We start from the raw sequence: 18,955 nt of genomic DNA, 5'->3' as shown, positions 1-18,955 counted from the left end.
CCCCGTGGCGGGGGAAAGCCCCGCGCTGCCCATCCCCAGCTCTGGTTTAACATTTAACTTGCCTTAGTCTGTGATCCTGAAAAGCTTAAATTAATGACAGCCTTGCAGTTGCTCATTAATAATTGCTTCATTACTGTATGCCGTTGCATTCTCCTGACAATAATGGTGTTTGCTGGTGTATTTCTAATTATCTGGCATTTCAGCTCCCTAATAGAGCCCCAGCGCTCCCCGACGTGAAGCCCTCCTCTTCAGCGGGGAGCACAGCCCAGCCCGCTGGCAGCCTCGACGCCTCCCCGTCTGCTTCGTCAGCCGCTCCGGGCAGAGGGCTGAGCTCCAGCGGCTGAGCCCCGGGCAGGACGTGGGGGCACCGCACCGGCTGGCTGCTGGCAGGCACCGCGCTTGGGCTGAGCTCAGCTGCTTCCCTCCACCACACGCCTGATGCTACTGCAGGAGTTGGTTTGCAGGCAACAGTGCAGGGCAGGAGGGACGGGAGCCCAGCGCGGGCACCGTGCGGCAGGAAGCGCTCAACGTGGCTGTGCCATGGCAGGTAGTGGCTGTGGCAGCCCGGGCACCGCCTCTTGGGTGCCCTGGGTGAGCAGAGCCAGGCGTGAGGTGCCAGAAGCCTCAGTGGGCGCCCATGGCCGGGGCTCTTCGTGTGGGGCTGCCTCAGCCAGGCCCACGCTGCTGCTGGTGGCTGCGCTCGCGGCAGGAACGCAGGTGCTGCCCGTCACCCCCTCGAGGGACACCTCGGCCAGGGGGCCTGGTGACCCCGGCCCATGGAAGTGACCACTTGTGCCCTGGTTCAGCCCCAGCCGCCGGCGCGGGGCCCATTACGGCATGATGCGTGATGCCCCCGCGCCCCCCACCTGGGGAGGGGGCTCATTTGTAGTTAAAAATCTATTGTGACTTGTCAGAAAAATGAATAAATGAGCACATTATTTTTTCATTTTGGAGCTCAGCATCTGTTTGTCTAATCAAGAAAGAGAACTGGGAAAGTCAACCAGGGCTGACGCACCCATTTTATTTAACTTTTCCTCTGTCAAAGGAGTTTAAATGTGTAATGAACAGGCCATGGTGATTTGAAATATAATCCCATTACTCTGATGAGATTACCAAGGCTGTGAGAGTTCACAAATCATGCTTAGGGTTTTGAGAGCGAACAACACCCTGTTGAGACTTTTTTTTTCTTCTCTTTTTTTTGCATTTAAGCAGAGGTGTGTGGGGAGAATAAAACATGACAGTGCTTAACCCTTCATGCCATGGCAGCGGCAGCACAGGGCTGTGCACAGGGCCAGCCCTCCCGACGCCTCAGCTGCCCGTGCCGGCCCCGGCCCCCCTGCCGCAGGCACTGCAGCCGTGCCGAGGAGCAGCGCCCGGCCAGGGTGCGGGGCACCCTCCCGCTGGCCCTGCCGCCCTTTGTGCCCATTGTGCCCACACATCTCTGTCCTCATCTCTGTCCTTGTCCCAGAGCTGCACCGGTGAGGCTGCACTGGGATGTGATTTAAGGGGCATTAATTTTAGCAGCAGCAGCACCCAATACCACACGCCACCACAGCAGCGCATTTCCATGAAATTCATGGGCCCATTACAAACATGTCTCCATAAATAACTCCCCCCATTAATCTCAGGGCTGCACCCAGGGCTGTGCGATGGTTTTTGCCTGCTCGTCCCGGTGCAGGGCGGGTGCAGCCTGAGGGGCGGTTGCAAAAGCCCCCGGGGATGCACCTGGCTCCTGCCAACCTAAACCCAGAGGAGCCTTTGGCTTGACTTGCTCCCATGGGAGTCCATGGCAAAGCCCTGCTGAGCCCGGGGCGAGCTCCGGTCAGGCCAGAGCCTCAGGGCTCTCGCCTTGGGTGCCAGCACATGCCTGGGTGTCCTCTGCTAAAAGGTTGCTCTTTTGTTTCCCAATACTTCGACAAACCAAGGAGGCAGCGAGGGCTGGTCTCCGCCGGCAGCGCTTGCTGCGGCTGCAGCAGCCTTGGCCATCCCCACCGCCCACCCCGAGCAGGCAGAGCCACGCACCAGCTATTTTATCCTTTCACAACCTCCCAGCAAATGCTCAGTCGCCCTCGGAACACAGCGAATGACCTCGGGGGCTCACCACAAAGGTCACTCATCTCTCCTCGTGGATTTGGGATCCTCCCAGCAGCATATTTTTTGTGCAAAGCCAGGCAAGACGGGCAGCGCCTGGCCACGAGCAGCACGAGCTGCTGCGGGTGCCTGGGCTGAGATGCGCCCACAGGGATGAGCCCCCTGGGGTCCTGGGCCTGCGCGGGGACACGTCCCCGCCTGTTTGCTGTGTGGTGCCCCTCGCCTCTCCCTGGGTCTGTGCCCCTGATTTTTTGCAAGCGCAGGCTCTGCTCCGTGAGGTGCAACTGACCGCAAAACCTCAGGTGCACGTGCAAGCCAGGTCCCCCTCCAGCAGCAGAAGTAAGAGAAAATTCAGAAAACCTCCGATGCCTCCGACAGCTACCGGTGCGTGTCAGCGGGAAGTCATCCTCGTTACGTGAGCCGGCAGCCACCCTCCTCTGCTGAAGCCCAGTAACAAGGCATGGAAGGAACAGCTTGCTTTTCTGACCCAGTTGAATGCCCATCTGAATCAATTAAATCTACAACTACCGGGGAAAGACCAGCCCGTGATGGATTTGTGTTCAGCTGCGCACAGATTGCGACCATGAGCTCTGATTTAACTCTTTCAGCAAACACTAAATAGTAGCAATGTCTGTTCTGAGGGAGAGGCTGTTCATCTACTGAAAAAGCTGGACGTTTCCAGAATTTAAGGAAGGTTTCCTCCACATCGCGTATTCAATGGGGTTCTGATCTTTCAAAGTAAATTCGCTTCTTAACTGTGAACGGAGCAAATAAACTCGCTGCGGGCTCCGCAACTCGCCCACTCCCCAGCAAGTGCCGGGAGCACCCTGCAGCCGCAGTGCCCCGTGCCTGCCGCCCTGCCTGCACTCCGGCAGCTGCGCCGCGCGCCCCAGTGCCGGGGGGACGGCGCTAAAAATAAAGCAAGTGGAGGGTGATTTATGAGATGATGTAAATGCACACGGTCCGGGCAAGCTACTATGCACCTACAAACGTTACCACAGTTTAGACAGCAGCAGAGATTTTTTTTATTATGTGAATCTTTAGGCTTTACTGAAAGCAAAATACTGCACATACTGAATACCTACTTACAGTAAATAAATGTAAGTGGGTGGCAACAGCATTATGGCCCTGCAAACAAGTAGAAGACTTCTCTAGTTTCTGATACCAACGTAGGCAATTTCTTAGTTCAGTTAAAAAGAATTGAAACTAGGTGGCAAAAGAACATTCACAGAACAACTTTAATGTTAAATAGTTCACAAAGTTGGTTAAAGGAGTCATTTACATTGCATTATTTGAAGGTCTTTCCCCATTGCATCTGTGCTGCATTTGCACATATAAAATATTAAAAAAATTTAATATCATACTATAAAATATTCTCTCATTTTGCAGTTATCATGGAAGACACTACAGTGAAGACCGGCCTCCACGTCGCGGGCAGGGCTCCCCTCCCGAGGCAGCACCAACACTGGCTTCGGGAGGGCTAAACCTTTAAAACCCGAGAACTTCAACCCAACAGGTAAGTGACACACAGACCTCTCTGCCTTCGTGTTTGTTCCTAAACTATGTGTTAAGGCTCAGAGTTTTCTCTATACAAAAGCCAGGCACGGTGCTGCAGGCCAGGCTGCGGCAGCGAGGCTGGGGGCCGGAGGGAGCCCACTCTGCCCGTGGGACCTGCAGCGCTGCACCCGCCCTGCGGCCCCGGCTGTAGTCAAATGCCACTCGGAACCGGCGGCAGTTCCTTGATACAAAATCCACAGCAGTGGCGCTGAGAGCTCCAGCTTCAGCGACTGGGAGAGATTTATGAAAGACACCTCTGGTGAACTGAACCAAAAATGCAGCTCTGGTTCCCAGTAATCCCATTCATGTGTCCCCTGATGTACCAAGGAGGGACAAGGCCAAAATAGTTACAAATCTCAGTACAAAGTAGGTCTTAATTTTTATTTTAAAAGACTAATATTAAGAAAAAGTGAAGGCATTTCTCAGTCCTCAGGTGCAAGCTGTCTCTGAGAGGAAGAGCAGACCCCACGGGCGGCCGCGGGCCGGAGGATGCTCACCTTTCAGCCCAGAGATGCTGCCTGGGTTTTCAAAACACCGGGCTGACTACAGCAAGTAACTTCCAATAAAACGAATGCAAAGCTGAAAAGCACAGTTAAATAAAAATATTTTTGAACAAAACAAACCACAACAGACTTGACTGTCTCAGTGTTTCTTCACAAATCAGCTCCCCTGCAATGGCTGCTGTTCCCTGGCTCACGGTTGCCTCCTGCACTTCAGCAACAGAAGTGAAACCATCTGGGACTACAGCCTCCCCCCAAAAGAACTGTGCATCATATGGACCTTGAAAAAGATTACATCTGTTTATTAATAGTAAAAATGGATACATTTGTCCTACATTTTGTTTTTAGAAATTTGATCATGTCACAAGCAATACCTGTGTGTACGTGGGTGTATTACAGATGTATATAATTTATTTTAACCAGGCTGTGAAATAATATGTAATCACATCTCTTCTTGTGATTGTACATAATACAGTAATTAAATGATGCCAGTCTACGTCATTCTCTTATTTCTAATCAAAGGAACCTGAAGCGTAACAGTCTTCTTTCCGGCTGATATGGCTCTTTATTTTTGTCACAGGGGAGACTTCCCATCACCGACGAGGGCTAATCTTCCAACCGTTGAGAGACGGGATAATTCAGATTTCTTCCCCGGCTGCTCCTGCCTGTTGGCAGCAGGAGCACCACAGTCCTGGCTCCCACCTGTCTCGGGCGGTGGGGAGCGTCTCCTCCTCCGAATTCGGCAGACAGGCTCTCCTCGAGGCTAGGCGTTACTGCTGTCCCGATTTCTTCTCCTTCTGGAAGCTAAAGCTTGTTCTCCTGCTCAGTTTTCTTTGTTTCTGAGCAAAATAATCTGCTCTGGCTGTGCTTGCTCGCGACTCTAGAATATAGTTAACCTGCAAGACATGAAACTGTTTAATCGCATTGGTGCTCCAGTGGCACAGCCCAGGGAGGGCAGAGATACTCGCTCCCCCCAACCCAATGGGGCGCCAGCGAAACTGGTCCTGGCAGAGGCAGCCCAGAGCCCCCGGAGAGCCCTGCTCTGCATGGGGCCACGTTCTGGCTCATCCTCCTGGTGGCTGCCGGCTCCCAGCATCCCTCTCCCCTCATCCCACCCTTGTCACCCAAACCTCTGGGTGAACACAGCAAGTTGTGAGGACCCACGGTGCTGGTCTAACATAGCAACGGGCTTCAATAAAAGACTTTAGCAGCTTCAACAAAAATAATTCTTTCATTACAATGTTTGCATACTCAGCCGATCTCACGGTTTCCCTGTGTTTTGGCACATTTTACTTGATGAAAGCATTTTAAAATGATATTTAACAAGCTTGCTATTCCCTAAATTTATTATCTCCAGTGCTTTGTGATAATCACATAGATAATTTTAATGGAAGGTTAATGCAAGAATCAAAAAGATAAAAATGCCCTTTGGTCTGCCATTAGCTGGTTAATATGCTGTGGCTTAAAACTTGCACAATTTTATGCACTGTAGAGTGTTTCACTTTCATTGCATATTACAGCTTAAGGCATAAAAATATAGGGAATTTTCATGGTCAATAAAGCCTTGGTCCTTCTCACTTGATCATGTAAAAAGCCTAATTTGAAAAGTCTGAGTTCTCTGCGTCTCCTAGTGCTGATGGAATTGAAAACAAACTGGTAACTTATGCATGAAACCAGAAAGTGTTCCATACAAACAATCTGCAACTTAAGAAAAAAAAGTACTTTTCAATAATATTTCTCTCTTGAATATTCATATTATTCATAGCAAACCTTTACTTTTTAGCCTTCTTTTACGACCAGTCTCAGATGCGTCCGGTGCTATGGACTGCAATAGCTTAGTTAAGATAAAGTAGGAACAAAAGAATTGGCCTAAGAGTTCACGAAGTAAGTTGAAACCCCCCAAAATAAATTCACCTACTTTGTTATTAATAAAAATTATCATTTGTCAGTTACTTAGCAATCCACTAAACTCTACACAGAAAATAAAAGCAAACATAACAGATGGCTTGCCAAAATTACTGCTTTTAAAATTCTGAATTGCGAGGAAATATTAGCTTGCGGAAAATTAAGTTTAATCTTCCAAGAGTGTTAGAAAAATTTGTTTCAGAAGGCAAGCCAAGATGTGGATGGGCGGAACCACGAGAAAAGCAAACAGTCTGATAAGGGATCTCGGTGAGAAAAAGAACCTTTTGCTTTGTACCAACAGCTGCGTTTGGAAAGGATGCGTGAAAGGCGGGAGAAGCGCCGTCCTGGCAGCAATGCTGCTCCTGCTCGGGCTGGGCAGGAGCCGGGAACGCGGCGTCAGCCCATGGCCTTGGACCCCGCGCCAGTGCGCGGCTTCACTGCCACCTTCCTGGCACCTGAACAACCTGAACTCTGGCTCGCAGAGCCGCGCCACACCGGTGCCGGCACCTTTGCTCTGCTGCCCACCTGCCAAGCTCCGTGCCAGCCCCTCGCCGAGTGGGCACGGCCGCTCCCTCGGCCCCTGGCCTTCCTGGCTTGCTGCTCACACAAGCCGGGTGCCCTGACCAGGCGTCCTGGACCGGGCCCCGTGCCGGCAGCCACACAGCAACGCCGGCAGCACTGTGGTGCTTTGCCGGGTGTGGGTCCTGGGGCAGGGCCCCAACCCTGCATGGCACCTGTGTCCTCGCAGCCCCGCACCTCCACCGTGCTCGGGGCTTGCAGACCCTCACTTGTCTGGAGGTGGAAACTATCTGGACACAATTAAATTTAGTAGTTTCCTTTAAAATTGCTCTGCAAACTGGTGTCTCCATTAACTAGAAACAAGTGTAAAAGGAAACGTGATACAGAGATAGGCAGTCTGTTGGATGGCTGGCTGAAAAATGAATAAAATAACAGGCCCCAGCAACTAGCCGGGTAAGTTAAATGCACCTTAGCATCCTCAGACACTGCACCTTCATGTATTTCCAGAGCCTCTTGAACACTTTCATGTCTAACAAGTGGTAAAACACCCAGGATTTTGGGTCACGTTAAAATTTAATACTCACCTTCAGTACAATTTCATTGACAGTAGCAGCATCTGATTCAAAGTAAAGGTGTTTATAGTCATGATTGCTTAGATATGTAAGTTTAAATATTGCATGACCTGTAAGGAGAAGACAAAAAACTGTTCAGAATATTTCTGTAAAGTTTCAGCAGAGCCTGTGTGCCTGACAGAAGAAAAACACAGATGGTGATCTTAGCATACCATCAGCACAACAGAAGGAAGTAATGAAACGCTGACAGGCTTCTCATGTCATTTCAATTTAAGGCAAGTGGTGGCTTACAGGAGCAGCTGAACTCTATTCAATAAAGTTCGTTTTTCCATCACATCCCCACTGCAGGAAATGCAAAAATCTATCAAATGGCTAGTTAGCTCCCGTTCAGCCCAAGACTATATTTCAGTTAAACTACCACATTAGGACTGCTTTATGTAACTATTCACTGTGTAATCATCACATGCAGAAGATAAGTGTTATATTTAAAATAAAAGGCCAATTAACCCCAGAATCATCGCTGCAACAACCGCTCCCCAAAACATCACCCAAACCTACCCCGTTGCTCACGGCAAAGTAAAATACGCACGGATGTGCCACCGAAGCTATGGAACAGATTCTGAAACCCAGGAATCTCACTTCCTACAAGCAGGACAATCAAAATTGAAGTACAACTGTAATTTCTATCTACGTAGTGCTTTGCTGGCAGGCTTCACTGCTGCTCAGTCCCAAATGGAGGTTTTAAGTGCTTCCATGGACAGGAGGTGCTGACAGCCCTGCCAGCCTCCGTGGCTGCCTCCAGAGAATGGCACGGGAGCCCCTGACCTTCAAAAGCACTGCAGGAGGGATGGGAGGGACAGCTTTAACCTAAGGAGCTGTACGTACATGTAGGAAAGCAAAATACCCTTCACTTGTATGGATGTTCATGGCTTCAGAATTAAAATTAAGCATATCCTATATGATATACTTTTCCATCAGTTTTCTCATCATTTACTCAGTTCAAAGGTCAAAGTTAGTAATCCATAAAGTAGCAGCCACATTACTGCAAATTCAGGTCTTTCCTGGAGGAAAGCTAATTTGAAATCTTATTTACATTATCTAGTTCTCCAGATTTCCAAAAAGTGACTGATATATGCTCAGATCGGTGGCCAGAAAATTTGAGATGCCAGTATTTTACTGTGGCATGTTAATTAAACACCATTATGATGCACTAATCTGGAATATAAATTCTATATTGAAAAACTGGCTAACAATAATAAAAAAAACCCCTTTAAATCATTTGACAAACGATGCCTCAGTGGTACTAAAAATGCGGGAATTCCTAGCTGCAAGCTCATCAGTATGTTAATACATGCATGCCTGGCTCTGCTTGGGGCTGAATCCTGCATCTTCACAATTCCAGAAGTGCCCGTGCACCATTCCTGGGGACAGAACACAACACCGCGCCCCATCAGCTACCACAGTTTCTCTTGGACGTTTAATATTACACCCAGTTAGAGAAACTAATTACTAAAAATAAATTAAGTGGCACAGAACGCAGTCTGGAGGATTCCAACGAGGTTGGTTGTTTTAGGTCTTGGAAGTCCATCGGGTGGTTCTTGGTGTGGATCCTTCACCACTTCACTCACTTCACCAGGTTTAGACCTTCCATCCCACACCTGTTCCACCCGCCCTCCCCACACCGAGCTTGCCATGCCGGCAGCTCTGGAGCCTGCAGCCCCAGCAGCGGCTCAGCCGGTGGGGAAGGCTGGGGGGCTCTTACAGTGCTAGAAGCCAAGCCCCTCACTCCCGATGGAATGGCCTCGCACCTCATGGCTCTTCTCTGCCCACTCGGTTCTCTGTCCGCTGCCCATGCGCCCTTCCCTGGGCAGCGGGACGGGCACACTACCCCGGCCGCAGTGCCAGGACCCAAAGCAGACATTGACCCACTATGTGAGGGCAACGGTGCAGACACAAAACCTCTTCAGGTGTTCATCGCTTGCACAGCGGAGCCGACGCTGGGTGTGCAACGGCACAGCCTGCGCAGGGTGCAGTGAGTGGAGAGACCCGGCATGCTGCTGGCGTGCTCCTCTCCAGCTCTGCTGCCCTGCCACGCATCACTTGGCAGAGGCAGGACACAGAATCGCAGAACAAAATATTAATGTGAAAATTAAGCGAGATCACAGCTTCCATCATCCCTGATGAAGAAACCTTCCCTATCACCCCCATTTTTCTTTTAAACCCGTGATTTACTACTCCTTTCCGGCAAAAGTATTTATACAGCTGACAGAAGCAGAACGCAGAACTTTATTTCGAGCCCTTACTTTGGGATTGTAAGGAGTCAGCTCTTTCAATGACAATTAGAGCAACAGATGCCGCTAACGACACTGAGGTGCCATGCAGCAGCAGGCAGAGCTCGCCCTGCTGCCCCCAGGGAGCCCAGCGCCGCGCTGGTGCCACGTCAGCACCGCACAGCCCCGTGGCACAGCATGCTGGGCAGCCCCATGGCACAGAACACCGGGCAGCCCCACGGCACAGCCTAGCCACTGCGGCACAGCCCAGGGCAGCCCGGTGCTCTGGGTCCCACTGATGCGGAGGCTGTGCCGGTCCCTGCCTTTCTGGCGAGGCGCAGGCTGAGCCGCAGAGCCACGCTCCTGCATGGGCTCACGGGAGCCGCAGAGGACGCGATGCTGCTGCAAAATCCAATGCCGAGCCCAAAGCAGCGGTGCATGCCCGGTTGTGCACAACCTGCCGTGCAGGCCACGGAACCCAGCCCTCCGCCCTGACAGGTGATTTAGTGGAAAGAAGCCAAGACGACTTTTCTTTAGAAAGCCCCATTACAGCATTATGTTTATGTGCTCCGAGCCCACATTATACTATTTACAGCATGAAATATTAGTTCATTGAAATCGTAACTGGCACTTTGCTCTGCTACTATTCTAGCCAGATGGAATTTATGAATTGTGAGATTGATTTCCATTTCCAAGAGTGCTTAAATATGTGATGTACCTCTTTCCAATAGAGCAGCACCCTTGACAATTCAGAAATCAATAGGAACTTCAATGGTTTTATATTTCCATATAAGAGTATCTGGTAACAAACAGCAGCAGCTCAGGTGGCTTCTACCGCACGTGACGGCAGAATTAAAAGAAATGCAGATATTGCACCAACGGCTACGTTACCCTGACTCCTACACAAACAACGGTTTGGTGTCCTTTAGCTTGCGGGTCTGAAACACAAGTGTTCAACTCCAGCAAATGTCAGTGCTGTCTGTCACCGCCCCGCTCTGAGAGCACGCAGCAGTGTATTTAATGTCAGCCACTGCAGCGGGTGGCAAGGGTGAACAGAACAGGGGAAACTTCAATATTTTGCAAGCAGAATTAATCAGCTGTGCAACGGAAAATACACGTTACTCCCAACTATGTTTATCTGTTAAAACATTTATGGAAGGCAAATGAAATGACAGAAACCCATCCATTATCACAGGCTTTCGTCACGATGTAGGTACACCCCACGAGGCTAGCTCGGCAAACGTGTTGGTTTCGCACCGATGCCCTGTGCCAGCCTTGCTCCTGCCGTGCCTCCCAGCCCGCGCCGGGGCTCACCTTGCTGCAACAGCACGAAAGCGACATCCTACTGCAGGTGCCCTTTGGCCTCAGCTCTGAATGCTGATAAATCTTTTCCAACCCTGAAACACTAATAGGTTCCTGTGTGGTTACACCTGGAGAAAAGCCTACAGCAGACTAAGGCGGAAGGGCAAGATGCTAATTCACTGCAAATTCACTGAGGGCGGCTCATTTACTCATTCCACACGATGTCTTAAATTCAATTGTTTGGCATATCTCCTAATTTTCAACATTACTCTACTGCCAAAAGATGAGGGAAGAGGCTCGTTTTGGCACAGCGCTAACCCCTGTGAGTCCAGCAGCACAGCCAGGTGCAGACCTGCTGCTCCCATCCCTCCTCTCCCTCTCGCAGCCTGGGTGGATCTGTGCCCCTTCAGCCCCTGCCCTGCGCCCCTGCAATCTGCGCCCTGCACCCCTGTCCTGCGCCCCTGCAGCCCCTGCAATCTGTGCCCTGCAGCCCCTGCCCTGCAGCCCCTGCCCAGTGCCTCACCCCCAGCTCCTCAGTGCTGCTGCCTTTACGCAGCAGGTGAGAAACACGGCTGAACTGCAGCTTCCAGAATCACTAACTAAAATGTGCTTATGCGGTCATTGGTACATCTTCTGCTAATTTCTGCAAGTTACAGTCTTGGGAAAATACAAACTTTGCCGTTCACCACGCTTCACATGGTACAGGTGGAAAAAATTTCCCTTTTTAATCTAAGTAATGAACTCTTTGTATCAGAGTCTAGAAATAGACTTTTTGCTCGGAAAACATTGGAAGGATGTGAATTTGCACAAGAAAAGACAATTTTTTTCAGAATCTGCCAAGACTAGAAATAGTTTTTCTTCTTCCTCTCCTATCCCCCCACTCAGACTGTACCAAAACCCTCCTTCACTAATGCCACTCTTTAAAACAGTATGCGCTGAATTAAATCACCAATTAGATGGAGGATGAGAAGAATATTCATGAATTGGACAAAACAGAAAACAAACACTGGGAAATGCAAATTTATGTTAATTTTTCAATATACCTTGATGATTGCTTTGTCATTACAGGGCCATAAGGCAGAAGTCAACAATTAAGAGTTATTAGTGGAATAAATAGCTAGAGAAAGACCTCTCTGAAGAACAAAACGCTTATGGGCATCATTTGACATCATCAGAGATTTTCACCACTTCAGAAATTGTGACTACATCCAGGATCAAACCCTAAAATCTCTTCTCACAGACTCAGCAAGAATTACAAAGAATTAGAAATGTACTAGTAAAAAGGGAAGGAATGATGAAAATACAGTACACACCAGCAATGTTTCCATAGAAAGGCAACTTTAGTTAAAACACGGCATGAAATGGGGTCACCCCTGCTCACCAGCCACTGCTATATTTAACCTAAGCGCGTTGGGGAGAGACTCTGTGGTTCAAAATCCTCAGAAATGATGCTGTGACCCTGGAGCAGGGCCTGAAGGCCCTACAAAACCACAAGGGTTGCATTCCCATTAAAACACCCATCCTGACAACCTCTAATAACAAGTAAACTCAGAAGTTTTCTTCTAGGGGGATGCCTAGATGCTGCGCCGCAGCCGGGTTGGCAGAGGTACAGTACTGAGTCGTCAGGGACACACACTGAACACGAATGTTGTCCTGAGTGTAAAAGCAGGGCTAAGCCCATTTCATGCACATGAAACTCCTCCGGGAGGTAAAGATTTTAGAGGTGATGTCTTCTTCAGAGGTGGTGATGGCAGTCAAAGTTATGGATGAAATCCTGATGCCAGTGCTACCAGCGGCACCACCGACGAGCTCGGACTGCATGCCACGCACCTGTGACGGATCTCCCTCCAGCCGAGGCACTGCTTAAGTGGGAACAAATTACATGAATGTTAAGACAAAAAATAACAGTAGTCCTGCTGGCTTGCCCCATTCTCTCAGGGAGCAGCATATTTCATGAACACTTTTCCTACATCTCAGGTCTTTATATTCTACTGTAGGCTTATTATAAAACATCGCTGTTAGTGGATGTCTTGTTTCCAGATGTCCTGAAAGCAGAGTTGCAATTAAAGTGCTGCACACATCCACTTTTATGTCAAATTGTGGTAACTATTCCCACATCTGGATTTTTTTTTTCCCCCCAAAGCCTTTTGTTTCTTCTTCGAATTATTATCAAAGGCAGAAAACTAATAAAGATTTTTGCAAGAATGGTGAAAATTGAGGTTGAACTCGGGGTTGCCCAAAACCTCTTCACCAGCAACCTTGTTTGGGAAAAAAGATGATAAATAAATCAAAATGCACTAAGCAGTGTTTCCACATGGCAATCGCCTCCTTCATTGCGTCTGCACCTCATCAATCACGCCATTGTCTGCTTGAAAGGCGAGCCTTGTAAATGTCATATCCACTCAAGCCCAAGGAGAAGCGAATCAAAATGCAGCAAGGAGTTTTAATTGGATAGTGTAATTAAACTAAAAAACCCCAGCAGAATAGCTTTGACAGGATAGATGAAGACCCCTTTTAATAGGGCTACAAAACATATTTGTTAAAAGGATGAGGCAATGCACGCTCCTGATTGTGCTCCAGAGTACTTTTATGAAAAGGCTGCTCGGTGGGGACGGATTTAATAACCCGCTGCCACGTCTGTGGGGCAGCCGGCAGGAGGGTCTCCAGCAGCCAAGCGGCCACTGAACCTGGCCACGCAGGTGGCTTGGCACGGCTCCCCGTGCTGCCAGACCCCTTCCCCAGCCGGGCGCATCCCCCCACGGCTGCCCACGCTGCTCGGCTGCCGGCGAGGTGGCCGACACCGCCGGCCATTTTCCAGGGCTTGGGCTGGCCCCCCCAGCCCAGGCACAGCCCCCAGCCTGCTGCAGAGGATGGAGAACGCAGCAAACCCAGGCACCATCTGCGCCTTCACTGCCTCCCTCTGAGGCATTTCACCGCTCGGCAAACAGCATGTCCACACGCATTTGGACTCATTTCTTTCTGGTACACCACTCTGAGATTTCTTTCACTCCAAGCCTGAAGTTTGGGAACATTTTCTCTGCTGAACCTATTTTTCACCTTTCTATCAGAATCGGTGATAAGTCTCCTACCAAGTGCGGACTTCCTTCCATTATTTCACACCCTGCGTTATTCACAGCGGGAGCAGGAAAATTAGGAACCACCACACAATATTTTGTGCACCATTTGCAGAGCACATGGATAATTGTTGCCTCTCTGCTCTGGCTCCACTGCAGGGCTCTGAGCAAACGTGCAACGTCTCTATTTAAGCTCCCCGAGCAGCAGGAATCCATGCCTTCCCAAGGCTTTCTGTATGTTTTTAGTCTTCTTGCAACCCAATAATGAATTCATTAAATTAGTATTACCCAACGTGCATAATCTGGAGGAACTGGATACTGAATTAAAACATCACATACCTTTAGCTTTAAATGAAAACTACATAAAAGCATTTCAGGCATCACTTTGGCTATCACTTACAGCCAGTATGAATACTGCTAGAAAAGCTATTTTCGTGCAGATGCGGAATTCAATGGGAAAGACTGACTCGTGTAGCAACATCAATCAAACCGTCGGCTCCGCTGGCAGCTCTCGACAGTAAGGCAGGTTCAAAGGTCACAGGATAAAGAAAAAGCCAAGCTCTGGTTCAGCTCTAATATCTCCTCGCTAGAAGTCTCGCAAAGGTACCTACCCCCCTTCTGTACTAGGCGGCTTTCATTAATCTTCTTGCCATCTTTTTTAACTAGTCATGCAGAACCGCTCGATAGCGAGACATATAATGGGGAGGCCCTGTGCCTATTACCAGGTTAACACTCTGTTAAGCCCCAGTGCAACAATGGAATAAGAATTTAAAGGAAATCTTAAGCTGCAGGGTGCAAAGCAGGCAATTAAATTACAAACCGAAGTTACTGATGTACTCTGTGACCTACTGAACACCTTTGTTTAGGCTACCTTGATATTAAGGATATTCTGACCTAGTGACCAAGAGGTATCTGCTTTCTTAAAACAAAACAACAAAAGCAGAAAAAGGCTCATAGAGAATGTTTCTTCAGCCTTTCACGCAAATTACCAAATAAACCTGACTTCTGAAGCTATCGTGTAATACAGATGAATGGATCCCCCATATTTCGACAAGTGCAAGTCTGCCCAGCTGATTAGCCTCGGTGCCACTAAAGGGCTGCCCCGAGGGCTGCCCACCCCTCCACGCCTCAGTGCGGCGCAGTCCTCCCACCGTGCAGATGCCGTGGCAGCCTGGGCGCCCCAGCCGTCGGAAGGGACGGCCAACAGCGCATCCGTCACAGCCGCACTTGGTCCACAGTGCACTTTGTAAAAAGGCGGCAGTTGGTGACACTGAAGTTTCTCCTTTGTCCAAGTAATGTAAGAGACATTAACAGAATCAGATTTCCTTTAAATTACACTATTGCAAAGGGATATAATTGTATTAAACGTATTATGTTGCTTCCTTAAGACTTTATATTATGTACACTTAATTGAGATACAAAGCTCTTTTCAGCTATAAAAATGACAACTACTTTATTAAGGCTTAAATCTTATTTCTCAATGATAGGATGCTTCCTTTTGAGATTCAGAACATTCAGAATCTCTCGTGATAATCAAACCGAACCTGATTTGAACAAGCCGTTCATACACAGCGTTTTCAGGTTCTAATGGCATCTGATCAAGCCAGCAGGGCCATTACCTCTTCCCTCTGTCTAAATTCAGGGAGTCTGATTTAATTTACAAATAAAAATTCAAATGCTGACCCAGGCCTACTGCAAGGGCAAGCAAGAATCACCAGCCATCCCTGCCTACAGTCCCCATGCTAATGGCAGATCAGACGCCAGAGCTTTCTATTTTCATTTTCTGTTTTCACCGAGCGCGGCTCTAAGTTCTTGCGAACTCACAGCACAGGAAAGCTTCAGCCCTCCAGCCCCACCCAGAACGACTCGAGTCTATCCATAAATATTCACAACACATCATCTCTGAAGCTGTTGAGTCCTTTAGCACTCACACAAGTGCCACTAAAGCTTCGCTGCATGAACCTGTCTTTTCAGAGAAAACTAAGGGAAAATAAACACAAGGCTCTCCACTACATTGATACACAATTTCTGGTTTTATATTTCTGTGGAAAAGTACCAGCAAAAGCTCTGAAACCTCTTTAATCAGCAGAAAGGATGAGCTAACTGAATATTAAGCTGTGTTAATTACCATGTTCAGAGGAACAATTGTTGCAGAAACCTGCTGCTATACCCATCACAGCGACCAGACTCCACTCCCGACATCCCTTGCCCTTACTTTTTAGTAAGGGCTGTTTGGAGGCTCCCGCAAACCCTTCACCTCTCCTCAGAAGTACAAGAAGTCAGTCTAGCAAAGCGGCACTCAGCTTTATCATAACCCCGACGGCCAAGGCCCAGGGAAGGCAGGCAGCTCAATAAGATACACTGTGCCTTCACCCAGTGTAACTGCACGAGCACCGTTACATGTGCAGAACACTTCTGAAAGATGAGATGGAGCACGTTTGTGTTACAAGAGATAAAAACATGAAAACAAAATATATTGCGGAACTCAAAGACCTTATCTTTACCCAGCCTCTCTTTCTTTGCAATAATTCATTCAAGAAGATCTGGGAATAATTTTTGATGTAAACTCTGCTACAAACATATATCACTACGCTGATAAAAATCACAGACAAAACTTGTGAAATACAGTGAGTTTCATTCCTTTATGCTACTAGAATAACTTTTTTTCCATTTAAAATTCAAGAGATACTGATCTGCTGTTAAAAGTTCCCCAAAATGTATCATTCTGAGATGTCACACTAAAAGTCTCTTCTACTGGCCTATAATAATGACTCTTGGAACATCTTTAGTGAATTGGGAAGAGGTCAGCAGATTTCAAGAGGAAGTATTTTCTCCTTTTGGAACTATGCTGACCACTTATTTAATAGGAAAAGTTTATAACAGCCATGCAGAAATGAGTAAATAAACCCCCCGAGTATCATAAAGGTTGCCTTTGTCATAACCTGTCAGCGTCCTCTCCCAAGTGACCGTGACTCTTCCTTCCACAGCCTCCACATGAAGGTACTGCCCTTCTGCTGCTGGGACTCCCTCTGGGGGCTGACATTGTCCCGTATTTCTCCTGGGGTTGGCACAATTTGGGTACAAACATAATTTCCTACAGCGGCAGGTGCTGCCCCTGGGGCTGAAGAGCCCCATCCCTGGCAGGACGCAGCTTGGGAGCTGTTCTGGGACAGCTCGAAGGTCTCGGACTGTCACACTGACGGGAATGTGAGCTGGACACCTCGGGTTTCAGGGCTGGCTTTTCAGATACATTTTGTGGGCACAGTTTTATCACCACAAGTGTTCGCATTTGAAACAAAACATGGCTACAAACGTCACCGTGTTAATGTATTTACAAGCACAAAACTGCACCTTGAACTATAAAGACAAGCGCTGCACATGTCCGACTGCCTGGTCATTAGGGAAGTCCCTCCTTGGGATCATGCCTTCCCAAGGACCACGAAATCTTGCTGGAGGGACAGAAAAGGAAGACAAGGAGTGAACTGAGAACATGGAATTAGGAAGGGGTAATGAAGGGGAGAAGGATATAGTTCAATAATTGCTGATAAAATCTGTGGCAGCCATAAATTTACTCTTCCAAGAGAATTCAACAGATCATTACCTCTGTAAATATGTATCACATAATTCTCCCTCTCTGTCACCTTGCAGATAAGTACTTAATACTTAGCATCCCTACCCTGCAAAAGCACAAGTGTAATAAAATCCATCTGAGCTTTTGGACCGCAGTTACTGTTTGATAGTAGATAGTTACATTTTGGCACTACCGGGAGACATTGCCCGACTCCTGCAGGGCCTATCTTCTGCTTTTTTGACCAAATTTTACAGACAGAGGCTCTCATTACTCCACTGATACAACAACAAAAGCACTTGGCTTCTGAAGTCATGCTGTAAACACAGCGCAAACTGGCCTCTTGCCGATGACCGGCTGAGCCAGGGTGCCCAGCCCGACCCCCTGTGAGCCTGGCCGTCGCTGCCGGCCAGGCACCCCCACCGCCCCCCTGACACCCCGATTTCCGAGCCCCGCTTCAGCCACGGCTGAAGCAAATTGAGACTGCACTGATACTTACTGCATGGCCGAGATCCTCAACTGCATCTGAGAAATTGTTTAAAACCAGCCTGGATATTAAGAAGCTCAAAAAAATTCTGATTACATTGAAACACCTATTTGATGACCGTGCTATGGGGCCAGGGACCAGCTGGGCAAAGGCAGCGTTTCCTTGGTATGACACTGGCAGCAGCTACTGATAGTGGGCAAGAAACACTCTTAATGATGCCATTAGCTGTAAGCAGCATTAAAGGGGACACTCATAAAATGTGTATCTGTTTATGTCGTGTTCTCTAGAATAGAATCAAGTCAGATTAAAAACATCCTATAATGAATAAAATACACCTATAGAAAGAAAAGGACATGGTAGCAATAATTCTTTGGACATGTAGCACATACAGGGAGGGAGAGAAGAGAGAACATAAATAAAAAGGACTACTCACTTGGGCTTTTTTCTTCCACAAGGTCACAGGCACAGAGGAGTTCAGAATCGATTGAAATGGGTTTCTGCTTAATCCAAAACTTAGTGCTGGCCTTCTGATTAGTAACAGGGTCTATCTCTACCTTGTCTCCAGAAATACCTGAGATGAGAAAGAATAGAGAGCCACAATAGTGATCTGTTTAAGCGATTTCATATCAGCCGTTTGACACACTTTATAAATCTTAAATGGGATGAAAGTATATTGCCCTTTTGGGCTTTTTGAAAGCACAGGAGCTTTTGAAACCAAAAGCAAATGGTTATCAAGCCACATTGATAATCTGCATTTTATTCTCCTGCATAAGCATGCCAGCAAGAAAGAAGTACCACAGAAAATATTCTTCTCAACACATACAGAGTGTTTCTGGAAGCGGTAGCTACAGAAGTGGAACGATTTATAAAATATACCGCTAATTTTTCCATCACCAGTACTATACATAACAGACACTATCATGCACCATCCCTGTTCTGTCTCCTATACAGCACATACACTATAACCTCCACATGAGAGGACAACACCCATTCGCAGCATCACAGAAACGCTCTTTGTGTTACCCAGATACTCATAAACAAAGACATCCAGTCCCAGAGATCCTGTGCGTTTTCACACTGCTGGCATTTTAAAGCCAGCTCTAATTAGGC

At 48.1% G+C, this 18,955-nt stretch overlaps 1 protein-coding gene across 3 annotated transcripts in view; it reads right to left on the bottom strand.

The window, feature by feature from the left end:
• Nucleotides 1–3,311: 3,311 nt before the first annotated feature.
• The window catches only part of MAPKAP1 (MAPK associated protein 1), a 107,360-nt gene continuing 91,716 nt past the window's right edge, over nt 3,312–18,955 (bottom strand). For 2 of the 3 annotated variants that reach the window (XM_055719895.1, XM_055719896.1), the window contains 3 exons: nt 18,279–18,416; nt 7,157–7,254; nt 4,434–5,044 (listed from right to left, as the gene is read on the bottom strand). In XM_055719895.1, coding sequence (XP_055575870.1) covers nt 4,919–5,044; nt 7,157–7,254; nt 18,279–18,416 — 362 coding nt within the window. In that variant the 3' untranslated portion in view covers nt 4,434–4,918. Of the gene's footprint in view, nt 5,045–7,156; nt 7,255–18,278; nt 18,417–18,955 lie in introns of all 3 variants that reach the window. The other variant, XM_055719898.1, reaches the window with a different exon arrangement.

The sequence above is a fragment of the Falco cherrug genome, chromosome 9, assembly GCF_023634085.1.
Source record: "Falco cherrug isolate bFalChe1 chromosome 9, bFalChe1.pri, whole genome shotgun sequence".
Classification (NCBI taxonomy): domain Eukaryota; kingdom Metazoa; phylum Chordata; class Aves; order Falconiformes; family Falconidae; genus Falco; species Falco cherrug.
Note: the sequence above shows the minus strand (reverse complement) of the source record. Positions and strands in the feature narration are given on the sequence as shown.